Source organism: Poecilia latipinna, unplaced genomic scaffold (genome assembly GCF_001443285.1).
Source record: "Poecilia latipinna isolate Pla-1442-1.1 unplaced genomic scaffold, P_latipinna-1.0 Scaffold4172, whole genome shotgun sequence".
Lineage (NCBI taxonomy): Eukaryota > Metazoa > Chordata > Actinopteri > Cyprinodontiformes > Poeciliidae > Poecilia > Poecilia latipinna.
In genome coordinates this window covers 1-16,754 of record NW_015116788.1, presented here as the reverse complement: position 1 = coordinate 16,754, position 16,754 = coordinate 1, and the positions used below count along the sequence as shown (strand labels likewise).

The following is a 16,754-nucleotide window of genomic DNA, read 5'->3' as shown; positions in this document are numbered from 1 at the left end:
TACAGAGCATTTAACCCCAAGTTATAGTTGATATGACTATGCAAGATAAATTCAGTCCTTTTATCTTCTTTATACATTGGTTGTTTTCCTAACTCTAAAACTTTCAGCACTATTTCAAAGAACAACTGTGGGCCTGCTTAATGAAATCCACTTTAAGTTTTGTTTAAACTTAAAGTTGCTACATAATACCTGATTGTGTTCAAGTCACCTAGACGTTGATTTTAAGTGAAGTTAAAACCTTTGATCTAAAATCTCCATTATTACACCCACATTGTAACAAGCAATCGTTTCACTGGAACCTCACAAGGAGGTTGTGATGTGCAATCTCCTTGTGAGGTTGCATATCTAACGTGCAGGTAATCAAATGTTTGTAGGTTTCACTTTGACTCCTCCAATGTACTCCCTGACATTGTGGCCTACTAAGCCAGTCTTTATAAATCATTTCCATGTCAACATTGATAATTTTATTTGTAATACCTTCACAGTCTGTAAAAAAGTAAACTCACTTCATTGTGTTCAGTGACACTCGAGTTTCAGCAATTTCCAGTTTTACTCAAAAGTTTAGGGAGTAAAGGTAATCCAATCCACAGTCAACACAGACATCTACAATTACATATTAGAGCAATTCAGACTTTATAAAGTCTACTGACTGACTTTATAGGAACGCTGATTTCATTATCAGTAAGACTTGGCATGAGCTGAAACTGTCAAAGTACCAAAGCTGTTTAAATTACCCTTGTACCAAACTTGATTAGTCAGCAAACTCACCTGACCTCATTTCACCCAGTGAAATATATCAGCTATGTAGGCTGATGAGCTTTAAAATTGGATTTAAATTATTTGCCTCTAAAGTTTGAATTTTAAAAATTGTTTCTTTTTTCTTTTAAATTGTTCAAAGTACAAGCTGTCATGCTTGTACTTTGTTGTTTTCTGTTTGTTTCTCCTTTGTCCAAAATGAAATTGTGCTGATCATTTGGCTTTTTAATTGTTTCCTTGTGATTTATTCAACAAATTATTCAACTTTTGTTTGAAGCAAAAGAGCAACAGTTTCTCACTTCAGTTTGTGCAGATTTATGTCTCCTCTGAAATAAAAGATTTGCAAAATAGCTCAAGTTCTTTCAGACGAAATGAAGATGGACGTAAGCTTTCAAATAAAGGCAATTAGTTCTTAATCTGATTTTGAACTTCCTGTTGGCAACGATAATTTAAACCTGCTAATCATAAACCAGCTCGTCTAAGATAAACCTAATCTCATTTCAAGGTAAAAAATAAAGTCATAAAGTGTGTATCATTAATCCAAACACCACATCTCATGATAAGATGCCTATATAAATATCCCTTGCAAACAGCAGCATGTTGTTTACTTCAGCATTTAATTCACAAGGCAAGGTTTGTGTATGTTGTTGGGTGATCTATTGTTTCTGCATGTGCTGTGCATTGACATGATTTTATAACTTCCTTTGATTTTTGGTTACTGAACATTTATTTTGTTGACTCTATGCAGCGTAAGAAGCAACCATGAGAAACCTTTCAGCTCTACTTCTGCTGCTTCTCCAGGGAACGGTGCTGGCTCGAACATATAGTAAGTTTCATCATCTCTGTGTGTAACAAAATTGTTCAAATTATTAAGAAAAACACAGAGAAGATTAACAGTTCTGAAAGATTTAAATTGATCCCAATTAATATTAATTGAAAAAAGTTGAAGAATCATTATCAAAACATCTTTTATTCAGTATTTACAGTTCTGTAAAAGTTGTGTGTTGGTCTGTGGCTGTTTAACCTCCCAAATACCTGAATGACTTAATTGATGGAACCATGTTGTTCCTGAAAGATTTTAAAAAATTGCTGACACTATTTATTTATGTAATCTTTCTACTTGTTTTTTTTTTTTTAACCACAGAAAATGTTGCATTGCATGGAAAAGCCACCCAGTCTCACCGGATAGAGCATCCTTTTTCATCTGCCTACAATGCCATTGACGGAAACCGTCAGGCTACCTATGCTGCAGGATCATGCACTCACACTATTGGAATGACCAATCCCTGGTGGAGTGTGGACCTGCTGGATTCCTACATTGTCACTTCAATCTCCGTCACCAACAGAGGAGACTGCTGTCCGGAACGATTGAACGGAGCAGAGATTCACATTGGCAATTCTTTACTCTACAACGGTGCTGCAAACCCAGTGTGAGTTATTTTTACTGGTTGAAAGGTTGCTGGGAGGACTCCTGACAGGAAGTACAGGGAGGTAATGTTCTGCGGCTGTCGGTTATAAAAGCCAGGTGTCCTGGGCTTAGTTTATTGTCAATGAAATATATTTTTGTATAATTTATTTTCTTTAATCAAAACCCCTAAATTACATAATGTTCTATTAACGTAATGCTGAACTTCATATGTATTTTATGAAGCTTTGTCATGCTTCATAAGATATATTGTCTCACCGTAGTACGGAAGCGCATTGCTATCACGCAGGAAAAAAATTTTTTCGAGTGCCATCACGTTATAACGTGATATCTTGTTAAAACGTGATACTATCACGTTTTAACAAGATACATATCTCGTTAAAACGTGATAGTATCTCGTTAAAACGTGATACGTATCTCGTTAAAACGTGTTATGTATCTTGTTAAAACATGATAATTTTATGACCAGGAAGTGGCGGTATTATGCTAGGCTAGTACAGTGGCTAACATGAATTGGTCAGGTTTCCTTTCATGTTTGGTCTACAACATGTAGAGATACGGATGCTGCTTTGCACTGTGGTTAAAACCATTAACAGCCTGCGTACTCTGAGCAGGATCCTAAACAGAACGGGACTGCACAGAAGGAACCGTCAGTCCGGTCCTTTAGCTGTAGCGGCGTTCCTGACTGTCTGGATCGAAGCTCAAGTTGGCCTCCGATTGTGGCTTCTGATTTGGGAAATGGCTAAAGGGAGATTATAACGGAGGCTCAGACGTATTTGATAAACAGTTTCTGTTTTTAACAGTACACTTGCTGAACAACGGCAACGGCTGTTCGTAACCAAGCAACCGAAATCAACAGAAGGCTAGGTAGTGGCAAAAGACAAAACTAGATCCTGTTAAGCATTCTTCAAAATAAAAGACTTCCGCTCTCCAAAATAAATCAAATCAGCAAAAGCTGAATGGCCTCCTTTAAGCGTACTGAGAAACAATCACCTAATGATCCTGATTGATAAATCTCTACTCGGCTTGGCTCCAGCATACTTAAACTTTCTTTAACATAGATCTGTTAATTCCCATTCTTTACGTTTTTACAATATTTTTCTTTTGCATGTTCCACGTTTCCAAACTGAAAAAGGGAAGCAAGCTTTAGTGTGATGGCTCCTACAGCCTGGAATCAGCTCCAGTCTGAAATAAAGATGTCAAAACTGGTTCCACTGGACTTATTTCGAGCAATTCTTAAAAACAGACGAGATTCTATTAAACAGTGTCACTGTTTTTAAATTATTTTCTACTGTTTTACACTTCTGCATATGTATTAATTTTATTTTGTAACCACGTTGCTGTGTGTTGCAGACTTTTACTCAGACTTCTAACGAGATAACTATCACGTTTTAACGAGATAGTATCACGTTTTAACGAGATACGTATCACGTTTTAACGAGATACGCATCACGTTTTAACAAGATACGTATCACGTTATAACGTGATAGCGCTCGAAATTTTTTTTCCCTGCGTGATAGTACTTCCGTACAGTAGGGTAGTTATTATCACAGTTATTGTCTTATTGTCTCACTGTGAGACAATTTGTTTTCCCCCTCTTTTATCACCTCTGCATATACAGGTCTTAATAGAGATCTTTGCAAATATTTATTTCAACCTGGTTTGTGAATTTAGAACAGAAAAGGTATTAGATACTGGTTAAAATTTGGTTAAAATACATGAAAAGAAAAAGAAAAAAAGGATTTGTAAGCAAAATCAAAACTACAATGAACTCTGAACATTTTAGTAGTTTCCCCTGGTTAATACTTTGAGGGTTTTAGACCAACTTAAAAGTCCATTAATTATGTGGTGAAGAAAAGATCAACACTTATTTGTAATCTCTATTCTTAGATGTTTAACCTTTATTTTGATGCAGGATTGCTGATATTGTTACAATTATGTTTAATTGGATAGATAGGAATACATTTATCTAAAGTGACAAAACTATTTAGAAAGTGATAAAATAAGCTACGTTGAAACGTCAGTGATTACTATCATGAAACAAATCCTAATGTTCCTTTAACATTCTCTGTTTTAGGGTTGCTGTCATTTCTCATATCCCAGCAGGAAGGACTTTAACCATAACATTTACCAGACTTGTGGAAGGCCGTTATGTGACTGTTGTGCTTCCAGGTGCTTCCAGAATGCTCACTCTCTGTGAGGTGGAGGTTTATGGATACCGTGCTCCAACTGGTGAGGCCTATGCTGTTACTGGGTTTTACATATTCACTATAAAGCACTTAAATTACATTATATACTTCATATTACTTTATTAGGCTTAGTGATGTTCAAAATGCAGTGAGATGCTTTTGTCATGCTAAGAGTGAGTGTAAAGCAAGAAAATAGCTCATAAACATTTAGATTGTAAATGAATTTCTCATTGGTATGAAAAACAGACATAAAACATCAAACTGTGTTTTTAAATGTGGTTGGAACCTAGAAAGACATTCTAAGGCTCAATTAGAGCTGGAGATATAACATTGTGTCATGCCAGATGAAGCTTATACATAACATTTTCTTCAAATCCTGTTAAAATTAATTACACATGACATACGAAAACAACACATACATGTGTGGGATGCTATGTAATATAAAAGTTCAGGACTGATAAAAAACAAACTTTGGCAGACAAGGTAAGGAACTGCTTCAATTCTGGATCCTAACATTTAAAAAACAGGTTAACAGAGGAAAACTATGAGAATTAACATTTATTTTATTTTATCGTTTTTTTTGTTTGCTTTTTTTCTTTTTTTGCATAAGGGAATGTGGCAATTTATGGGAAAGCCACACAGTCAACGGTTTATCCTGGAGCCATCGCCTACTACGCTATTGATGGGAACCGTGCAGCACTGTGGAGCCAGAGTTCCTGCAGTGCCACAAATAATGACTTTAACCCCTGGTGGAGACTGGACCTGGGCAGCACCCATAGAGTGTTCAGGATCAACATAACCAATCGGGTAGAACTTCCCACTCGAATTAATGGAGCTGAAATTCGTATTGGAGATTCACTTGATAACAATGGAAATAACAATCCCAGGTAGTTTACAGTCCTCTTTTAAAATAAATAAAATATTACAGGATAATATGTTTTCTACTGATTCACTTTGTGCCATTTTTTGTTCAAGTAAACACTGAAAAGAAAATGTTTTTTTTTTTCCTTTTACAGGTGTGCTGTGATCTCAACCATCGCTCCAGGTTCTACTGAAACCTATCAGTGCAACGGCATGGATGGTCGATACATCAACGTTTTCATACCTGGAAGAAATGAGTATCTCACCCTGTGTGAGGTGGAAGTGTACGCATCCCAACTGGATTGAACTAAAGAGTCTAGGCATTACATGACAGGGATGTCATTTCATTTATAGGAGTCTCCACAATATAAATTATGAAGTTGTCATACTTAATTATAGTCAAATCTTAGAAAATTGTGACCACAAGATGGCAGAAAATCCTCACAATGAATTAAGTGTCAAAGCTCTCCTTCAGACATTTATTCACATCACAAATGATGAGCTTTCAAGTGTTTTATAACTGTTTACAATATTAGATTAATTTGCATCTCATGCTGAAGCTTGTGTTTAAAAATGAAAAAAATAAATGGCTTTTTACTTAAAGCATTTAGAGAATATACTTTCTTTTTTATTATGCTGCCTGGAGTCTTACAAGATTGTTTGACTTGATAATCTGTAGTTTGAGATAAGTTATCATGAATGATATCTGCCCTCATATTTTCAAGTGAAATAATTTTAAGTTATTAAAATCAACAACCATTGACCACTGAGTTGGTTAGTGCTTTTGATTTCTCCTTTTCCCCAAATGTATTCACTGTTCATAATTTATTTACTATACAATTATTTGCAAAGACAGCTACATCAGTCTCAGCTGCCATCTTTAATTCTCCCCAGACGTAAATAAAGTCTGGCTGCTCATGGAATTTATCCCATCAGATTATTGCCTGTGTCTGCAAGGGATTTTGGTTTCAAATTGGGATTAAGTGTAGTTTTTTCTGATCTTTAGAAACTTTAAGAATTTTTGCAAAACAATTAAATAAAACCAGGCCAAACAAGTTACTTCATTAAGTTTTAATTTGGAAAAAAAAAAAAATAAAAATACAGGAAGCATCTTAAGTTAGCTAGTTATGTATCTACAAGACAAATAATTGGCAAAAACTTTGTTTAAAACCATTTATCAATATCCAAACCTACTGACTGTGTCATACCTTACAATGATGCAGTAGTTCTTAAATCATTACAAATAACACATCTTTATACAGGAATTAATATAAATTCTAAAGTTTTCTAAGACACTGTGAAGGTGTTTTGAAACAATACCAAAACTGGAGCTGGACTTATTCCCACACAAAAACAGAAAAAATATTAAAAATGCATGCATGTCTGTAGCAAAACATTCAACTAAAAATTCCTAGCAGGAAAATTAAACTCAAAGGTCATCTCATCAACCCTGTCCCCAAAATCCAATATGGCTGCTGACAGTTTGAAACACTGCAGTAGCAATAGTTGACAGTTGGTTAACCTGAAGGAAGTTCAACAATGTCTGGTGTTGGTCTAGATCCATCAAACTTCAGAGATGCCAGCATTCATTTTCTCCAGAGGTTCTTGAAATACTCTTCAGTTCCCTCTGAGTATTGCTTTGAAGTAAAACTAATGTACATGAAGGACTTACATTTTTGGTTGTTAGAGCTTACTGGACGCATATTATTGCTAATTTATTTCATATTTTCCATGTTAGTGCTTAATCCTGTTGTAATTGTGTTATTTTTTATGGACCAGTCCATTATGAAGTTGACAGAAAATAATCTTAGTCTTAATGGTGCACATGTTAATGTGTATGTCTTCTACACAGGAGGCTCTAAATCAAATGACAGATGAAATTCTCAGGATGAAAGCAGGACATATTGATAGATGATATGCTTGGATTTCTGAATTTGCTAAAAAAAATAAGAGGCATGCAAAGATTAAAAGATCTAATAGCTCACAAAGTTATTGAAGATAATCATTATATTATTAGCGACTAAATGGAGCATTCCTATTGAAAAGTTTTTTTCTTCGTTACCACCCTGGTTGGTGCTTCTACATCATCGAGTCAGAATCTTAGCAGTCCTGCTGTATTCCTCTCATGGGTTGTCTTCCTCTGTCTCCTTGATGAAAACTCTTCCATCTGAGTGTTTTTTCCACTTAAGATTGTTGACACCACTTACATTTCCACCCAGCCTTTGCTTCATCTGGAATAAAGAAAAGTTCATTTTTTTTCAATAAAGTTTATATTGACTGAAACAAAGTGTACCTGCATTGATGCATGAATATCTGGAAGATTTACTTGCTCCAAGATGCTGTTTTGCACTGCAGGGTCATTCAGATCCAAACTTGAGTCCTGCAGGCTGATCCTCAGTTTTATGAACTGCAGTTTGGTTTGTACTAAAATAAATAAAAAAAATCCAAATTATTTGCTTTGCACTGCTTCCTTATTTTGCACATTTTACAATAGGTTTGTATTGGTTAAAAATGTTTACTTACTGCATTTGCAGAGGAAAGGATGAACTTCTGTACAGTTCCCGTCTCCCCATTTTCCAGATTCAGTCTTCAGCATTGCAACACAATTTTGATGATATTCTGTATTTACCAGTTGGGATTCCCTCCAGTACCTTAGTGAGGAGTCAGTCAGGTCTGACCAGTCGTACGGGTCTCTGAAGAGACCAACAAATACTGCTGTCCCATTGGCTACTTCCTGGACTGCCATGTATTCTGCGTCATTCCTCAGGCTGACCAGGTCTGTGAATTTTTTTCTGCAGAAATCTCGAGCGGCGGTCCATTTCATTAAATTTGGATTAAAGATGTACTGAGCTGCTCCTTGTTTTGTTCCTGAAATGAGAAATTTTACAATGTTTTGTATTCATTACAATAAAAACAATAGGTGAGATGATATCCAATGTGGCGGCTGTGCTGATAGAAGGAATTTCAAACTTTCAGAAATAAACATTTTTTTTTTTTTTATGGTTTACATCACATTAAGGCAGTGTATCAGAAGATACTGTACAACATCTGTAGAAAAACATGTTTATTCACATAAAATGAAAACATTCTTATTTGCAAATAGTAATCCAAAGTTATTGGAACTAAATCAAGCAATGACACTTTTAGCCTTTGGGATAATAAAGCATATCAGTGTAAACTTAAACAAATTTTCTCAACTCAAAATGTAATTGTGTTCAAAATTTACAAATAATATCAACTCCAAGATGCTGGCATTCATAATAGGCTCATTTGGTTTTTTTATATGGAGAACTCATGCATGTGTGGTTTTCGTTACATGTTATTAGGATCAAAATGCAAAAGAAATACTCACTATCAAAGCAGACTGAATGTCTATCTTCAAGACAGGAGAGTGTAGAAAGTTTTCCATTACTGAAAGTAGCACAGTTATCACCACTTAAAGGCATTCTCCATTTTATATAATTTCTTTCTCCATCCTCGTAGAAGTATTTGTCTGCCAGAGACCAATGCCACTTTAGCTCCTTTCCTCTGTGCAACCCAATCCATACGGCATCACTGTAGTCGCTTCCAACACTTTGAAGAGCCATTTCCATCTCATTCATGTCTTCGATTGTGGCCAGGTCAATGCATGTTTCCCTGCAGTAACTCTGTGCATCAGTCCAGGTTTTTGGAGTTTGAAATAAGACATATTGATGCTGATGCACACAGAGACAGAAAGAACTCAGTCCTGTAGATGAAAAATTAGAAGTGTAAAAAGCAACAAGGATTAGTCGGAAATGTTCTTGTCCGAGACGATTATGATTCTTTTGTGTCAGTTAGACACTTAGCACAGATGTATAAGACTAACCTGCAAGTATTATAAGACATACGACATTTCCCATGGCTGTAATAAAGTGAATAGGAAGAGAGAAAATTGATTAATTTATAGGAAGACTTCACATAATTTCTCAGCAGTGGTCTACAAACTAGACCACTGTTGTTTATTGTATTTATTTTGAAATAAATACAACTACAAATGTGCATCAGAATTGTTTATTGTCTTAACTGATGAAAAATTTATGATAAATATTGAGAATTAGAAAGCTTCTTACCTTAATTTTTCTGAGTCCAGTGTTCAAGACAAATAATGGCTACTGTTTGTTACTTTAGCAGTACAGAGTGTGCTTAACGTGTGTGGAGGCTGCTTTGGTAGTCATGACTGTCCTTATCTTTTTATGTATGGAAAACCATATGAAAATTACAGAGAAGATCACATGTTTACATTCTGTTATGACAACATATTAGGGCCGACGTTGAAAAAAGGAGTAAATTTCCACCAAAAAGGCAGACAGTTTTAGATTAATCTCAGAAATTTTCTAGAAAAAGAAAGAATTGTTTTGAGTTTGAAAAGTAACATTTTTCTCACTTAGTTATACATATTTAGTAATCACGGTCAGCCCAAGACTCCATGGGGCCCTAAGCAAAATGTGGTTTTGGGGCCCTCTAGTTCTGCTAACAGTGTGAACTGGCTGCAATGATCATTAGATCATTCACACACCTACTATAAACTTATTGCATCTCTGGCAGTGCTGTTCATATTATATACTATCCTTATGTATAAAAGGATAAATGTATTGGCCAACTGATTTTTCGACCAGCTGATTTCCTTAAGTTTGGGGGTCGTGATCGGCTGATACTTACATGTGAAGCCCATATTATCCCCTAATCTTATCTTCAAAGGTTTAAAGATCAGCCTCTGTCCTCTTCTGCTCTGCAGTGAGAGGTTTGACTGACAGACCAGCCAACCAGGTCAGGTCTGCACGTTTACAGTTAACAATATTCAACCCACTGTTACCATAACCGTGACTTTCTTGCTATATTTAGCGACATTTCAGACAAAAAAAATTCATATCAACCAAAATCAAAATTAGCAGGTCTGGTTTTTTAAAGATCGGCAACCAGGGATCGGCCAGAAAACTGCAATCGGTGCAGCCCTACACATATATTCATCACATTCTTTTATTAAATGAATTTCTCTTAAGCGTTACTCCAACAGCTAAAAATGTTATTTATACCAGGTGAGTCTTTCTCCCCTGAGAATGTGGACCGGTACTGGACTGATTCTGTGCCTTCAAATGATTTTAACTAAAGTTTCACATAAATTGATGTAAAAAAAAAAGTTTGTTTTAGCCACAAAAGGATTATGCTCAGCAGCAAACAACATATCCCCAACTACAGCATAGAGTAGCTCATCGATGCAGCAGCTATGTAGCCTGACGTAAAAGCATTTTGCTCGTCAAACATTGAGAAGTTTTATTGTTATCAAACGGTGTCAAGCACGGCGTTCTGAAGCCAAAATACCTCAGAAATATACAGAGCCAAGCAGGAGAATCAACTCATTTAAAGTTTAAACTCAGTTTCACACAAACACAAAGACGCTGGAATGTTGAACTGGACCGTTCCAGGTCGCTATCAAGCTAATTATCTATTAGCAGCTTTAGTAATATTTTACATTACATTGCCAGGGCACATAAAAAAAAAACCTTTATCTTGGTTGTTTTCTATTCTTCCTCTTTTCTCCCTCCCTGAAGGATAAGTCCTTTTTTGAGACATTGTTTTGCTGACTTAACTTCTGACCGGAGCATTGGACGTTTGGATGCTCAAAGCACAGTAGCTCATATTACCGGCGAAGCGTGCGATACCTACCGTGACCACCAGGAGTCCCCAAGAGCAATAATTTTTTTTTCTTTTTATCAATAAAATTATAATTTCTACATACATTATCAAAGATATATCATTGTAAAAACAAATCACTTTATAGTGAAATTGTGTGTTTTTGATATTATGACATAGAAATTATTACTTTAAAAAATCAGCTCTACTGAGGGGGCCCTTTAGTGGCCTTGGGGCCCTAAGCTGCTGCTTAGTTTGCTTATGCCTTGGGCTGGCCCTGTTAGTAATACACCATCACAAATTGTCAACAAGAAAATAAATAAAGAGCTAAAAGGAGATCAATCTAGAGGATACATAAAAGAAGAATGTATAAATATAAGCTTGATCCAAAATAATAAAACTGCAACGTAAAACTGCAAAAGAAACCTTAAATCAGGGCATTTAATTCTACAATTTGTTGCATAAAACAATGGCTATAGGGATGTCTGTAACTCAGTTATTCATAAGTGTTTTAGAAAAGAAGGGGCTGTTGATTCATGCAAACAAGGAGAGTCTGATCAAAAATAAAATAAAACTGTGTAAAAGGACGTGTAGGTAAGTTTTGCAGTTACTGGTGTTAACAGAAAAGACCTGAAATCTAAAACCTGTTTCATTTTAAATATCTCTTTGTGCATGACACAACCACTTATACTTTCTCACAAAACCTGCTTATATGGTCAAAATGCTATTTATCTGTGGTTTAAAGCTTACTGTAATACACCCTTGCAGTATTAGAGAAAACATTGGGCTTAAATGGGGTTATTTGTCTTTTTGCAATGACTGTTTAAAGTGGACATGTCAAACAAGGCTAATCAGTAACTAAACACTGTAAAGTATTTGCCTACACAAATCTTTGTTAGAATTTAAAACTCATGCTAATTGTCTTGTGAACACAGATAAGGTTCTTGTGAAAACAAGAGAGCGACACAAGCGAGCATTGATTCTCAAGTGCAGCTTCATTCAGCAGAATCATAAGAGTTTCAAGGTTCAATCTGTGCCATTCTAGCAAGAGAAGCTGAAGGTGAACAAGGCTATTACTAAAGAGTGACAGGATCAGCTGTGCAAAACATAGTTTAATAAAAATCCCACACATTCCCAGTGTGTGTGATCCCAGTGCAAAGTATCTTCTTAAATAGCATTTTAAAGCATTTGTCTTTCATTTGTTTTTGAACTCTGTTTAGTTGCAGACGTGTGCTGTTGAAATGATTCAGTTTTAAAAATATTTCTGAACTTTTAGTATGAGTTCAGAACTTTGCCCTTATTCTTACAGCCAAGCCAATCTGGGACAACATAAGTAAACACAGCTTGGGATTTTCAGTGTTGCTCAACAACTAAATGCACCTCATTTAAAAACAACTATTGACTCCTTTAACTGTAGTACTGCAGTGTATTGAACTAATTTGCAGATATTTTAAAAATTATTTTATAATGAGGTGAATAAAAAAGTAAAGTAAGTTTCAACAATGTATTGCATGTTTCAAATTGTCCTAACAACATGAGTACAATATGATCTGTTTGGCTTGTAATTTGTTCTATAAACAATCTTATTGAATGTTTTATTATTAGTCAGCCACTTCTAAAAAACAACCACTTCACCTACTCCCCACTCCAGATATTTGAGGCTTTGTAGAGAATATATTATGTTGACAGAAGCAGAGTTCTTCATATTTAGGCCTTAAATTGATAAGGAGGAAAAAAGCTGGTGGACTTTTCAGAAATTATTTCCCATACACAATTCAGAAAGGAGTAAACCACACAAAATAAAACAATAAATGCTTTATTTGTATAAAGATTAAAAATGTTTTTCTTTTAAGACTAACAAATCACAATGGTTACATGAATCTGTAATCGTACACAGACTGACTTCATAATGGAGTTGAAAGAAACATAAATTATACTAACAAATAACTCGGTATCATCATGTTAAGGTCTTACTTTAATCATTTCTCATCAACACTGGAATTCTTACAAACTCCTGTAACATGTTTCCCCTGACCAACTGATTAATGTTGTTGGATCTAAAATTTGAAATATTTCCGTTTTGCAGAGAAGGGGTTAAACATTGTTACAGACAATAGCTTGTAAGAACTTATAAACTGAGTAACAGTAAGCCAAAGCAATATTTTTTACTTTCATTTACATCTTCAACTATATTTTCGATGTCTAATATTTTAAGTTCCAACAGAATTAATGGAAGTTGTTCCTTTTAAAATAAAGTTTATAAACAGGTTTTTTTTTACAATGATCATATTACTCTTCTGTTGTGAGGATGATTAGTGTTTTTAAAAGATCCACATTCAGATTCACAGTGAATTTGAAAGTGTCCTGAACCTTAGTAAATATTTTACTGTTGGCAATAATGACTGCTTTTATTTAGGAGGCATAACTCTGTGTTTTACTATGTCTACCTAAAGTTTAACTAACCCATTACCTGTTTAAACAAAGATGGCAAAGTCAATAACTGAATCCAGTGACAGCTGGACTTTCCGAGCTGAAGCTTACTGAGAATTGTAGGAGTTGAATTCTCTGAGATGTGATTGGACAACAGGTGAGTTTTACCTGATATAAATAGATGAGTGAAGGACTTAGCAAACGCTCAAAGGCAAATCCCTCACCTCAAACAGCAAACCCACCTAAGAATCAAGGTAATTTCTCAGTTCTCATAAATAATTCTTACCAAAAATTCTCACAAAAAGGACACGATTTACTATAATATAGCATAAAATGTTATAAAATAGTTATACTATTCTAAATCCCAGTTTTTCTCTGTTTTTGTCAGAATCATGAGGTACGATGTACTATTTCATTTGCTGCTCCTCCTGCCAATCTGCTCAGCTTACACTTACCGTAAGTAGCATGTGAAAGTATTTGTGTAAATTTAGAATAAATATCTTAAGCAAAACAACCAATATTGTGATTAATTTATTCTTCGTTGAATTTCTCTGATCTTCTCAGAAAATGTGGCTTTACGTGGCAAAGCTACACAGTCTTCTCAGTACAAAGGGGAGCCTTGGAATGCATTTGTAGGTGCTTCCAATGCTATTGATGGAAACCTAAATGCTGACCTTACAAAGGGATCTTGTACCCACACTGATACTGAAAACAACCCCTGGTGGAGAGTGGACCTGCTGGACTCATATATAGTCACCCAGGTCGTCATCACCAACAGAGGAGACTGCTGTGCAGAGCAACTCAGTGGTGTGGAGGTTCGCATCGGAAACTCTTTACGACAAGATGGCACTGTAAACCCACTGTGAGTGATTATGTCATGGCTACAGTATGAAACAAGGGAGGCTCAATGCTGCTCAGATTTGAATTTTTTTCATTTCTGCATCTCCCCTTAAACAGAAACATACTTGATATGCAAAGAAACATCAGACTTGGCTACAAGCTGATAAACATTTGAGCACACTCTGGAAGTGTTTATAGTTGTAATTTTTCTTGTGTTACACTGTGTTTCCAAAAAACACACTTTGATTAGACGGAAATGTAACAATTGTTTCAGATTAAAAGAAATAGATGAGGGTAATTAAAATAAAAAGATTTAGACTGAGTAAAATAGTGAGTTAAATAAAGGAAATCTCCAGTTTTAGAGCAAAACTCCTTTAAACTTTGTAAATGTTCATGTTTTGGTGACACTTGATGGAATCAAATGCAAAGAGACGTAGGAGGCTCTCTGCAACAAACAAAATTACAAAAACCACAGGGAGTCAATAATTCACAAGGAGAAAAATGGATTATGAAAGAGGTGTGATTAAATACTGGGAGAGTGAATGCAGGAACAATAGACCTGGGCTGATGAGGGGATGGGTGTGAGGGGAGAGAGCAGAGGGAGAGCACACTGTGCACTGGGAAATTAATCTGAATCTACTGCCAAGTAACTAAACAAAGTAACAAAATAAAACTGGACTGAGCAAGAAAAACTAGACAAGAAATAAACTCTCCAATCACTAAGTAGAAACAAAATTAACAATAAAACAAGGCAGAACAAATATAGATGAGAAACTAAGGAACACAAATAATGACAAAACCCAAAACAAACTCAAACAACCTAAGATTTTAACAACTTTTTTTTTGTTTATCTTAGCTGCATCGATCTTTGCACAGGTGATGTCCAGTGGTGGATCTATGGTTTCCAAAAGGTTTTAGCCTTATTTATGATATTTCTAAAAGTTTATAGTCTGTATATTGCAAAAACATTCTGCCGATTCCATCCTCATTTTCCCTGAAACTCTATCAGCTGCTGTGATCCTTTCAATTCTGATGGACTTTTCCAAATATAATCTTCATATCGATACCAAGATTATTAAAATAAAGTTTGTAATTGTCAAAAAAATCTAAATTAGATTTTTCACATTAGATTTGGGTTTGTTATTTTAAGCACCATAGCAAACCCTGTGGGGATTACTCTTACTAAATCATGAATGTTACCAATACAACTGTTCTTTTCCAGGGTTGCTACCGTTTCTACTGCTGCAGCTGGAAGCTCTTATGCAATGAATTTTACTGAGCGTGTTGAAGGACGTTATGTGACCATCATAGCACCTGGTGTGAACAGGGTTCTACATGTCTGTGAAGTGGAGGTCTACGGATACCGCGCCCCAACTGGTGAGAATCTTTCGAAACATGTTTGATCATATTTTATGATCAATGAGCACCACTGACAAGCTTGATTGATTAGACCACGTTAACCCAGGTATACTTGATTGCTCATCTTGTAACTTCTCAAGTTTAAATTCCAATAACTCTTTGTTGTATTTTATCTTCTGACCAACATTTAAAACTGCATTCACACTTACATACAATAAAAAAAATACATATTTTACTATTATGATGCCTGAATCGGGGTATTTACAAAATAAAATTTACTTAAAGGTTATAAATGACAAAACCATTTTCTTTTAATTTGTGTTGTTTTTATGACTTTTTGAAGACAAAGTGAAAACAATTAAAGAGATTTATACAGACAGCCTTAGCCAATATTTAACTCAATCATAAGATAAAGCCTGGACAAAAAAGAACTGTTTTCTCAATGTCAACACTGTTCATGAATGTAAAATGTATTTTAAAATGTAGCTTATCTGCTGAAAATTGTTGGGAATTTAAAACAAAAATTGGGGGGGAAAGCACCTGCTGGGAGTACTGTCACAAAAAGTAGAAAGATATTTATTTTCTATAACAAATTATATGTCAATTCTTATTCAAATATGAAAACAATATGTTTTGCATCAATCAAATACAAAATGGGCTATTTAACAAATAAAAAAGTTAACTTTTAAATAAGGATGTGCAGTTGTCAATATGTACATAGCCAGAGCATATTAGAAGATTATGTGTCATAGCTGACATTTAACATTTTGTTTTGCAGAAGAAAATGTGGCAGTTTATGGAAAAGCTTCACAGTCAACAGTTTATCCTGGAGCCATCGCCTACTACGCTATTGATGGGAACCGTGAAGGCCACTTCAGCCAGAGTTCCTGCAGTGCTACAAATAATGACTTTAGCCCCTGGTGGAGACTGGACCTGGGAAGAACCCATAAAGTCTTCAATATTAACATAACCAATCGGGTAGAAGTTCCCACTCGAATTAATGGAGCTGAAATTCGGATTGGAGATTCACTTGATAACAACGGAAATAACAATCCCAGGTAGTTTACAGCCATTTTATCAAAACACTGAATCCAATTGAATCATGAGAAATATAGAAATTATATTTCTCATGATAATTTTTGCTAAATTAATGTATCTTTAAGTATGTTCTCAAATCTTAAATCTTCTTTCCTCTGACAGGTGTGCTGTGATCTCAACCATCGCTCCAGGTTTTACTGAAA

General features: G+C 35.2%; 2 protein-coding genes across 2 annotated transcripts; one reads left to right on the top strand and one right to left on the bottom strand.

Moving 5' to 3' along the window:
- Nucleotides 1-1,043: 1,043 nt before the first annotated feature.
- LOC106942299 (uncharacterized) lies at nt 1,044-16,750 on the top strand (the record flags this gene model as incomplete). Its single annotated transcript, XM_015025546.1, has 11 exons — nt 1,044-1,582; nt 1,901-2,186; nt 4,260-4,414; nt 4,982-5,258; nt 5,388-5,537; nt 13,526-13,568; nt 13,683-13,770; nt 13,879-14,176; nt 15,377-15,531; nt 16,292-16,571; nt 16,714-16,750. Coding segments are annotated over exons 1-11 (1,833 nt in total), but the record flags the coding sequence as incomplete, so codon positions are not given.
- On the bottom strand, nt 7,748-9,365 carry LOC106942298 (C-type lectin mannose-binding isoform-like). Its single transcript, XM_015025544.1, has 4 exons — nt 9,324-9,365; nt 9,080-9,115; nt 8,585-8,959; nt 7,748-8,100 (listed from the first exon to the last, which is right to left on the bottom strand). The coding sequence occupies exons 2-4, from the start codon at nt 9,111-9,113 to the stop codon at nt 7,748-7,750; spliced, it is 762 nt and encodes a 253-aa protein (XP_014881030.1). The 5' UTR covers nt 9,114-9,115; nt 9,324-9,365.
- Nucleotides 16,751-16,754: the final 4 nt, after the last annotated feature.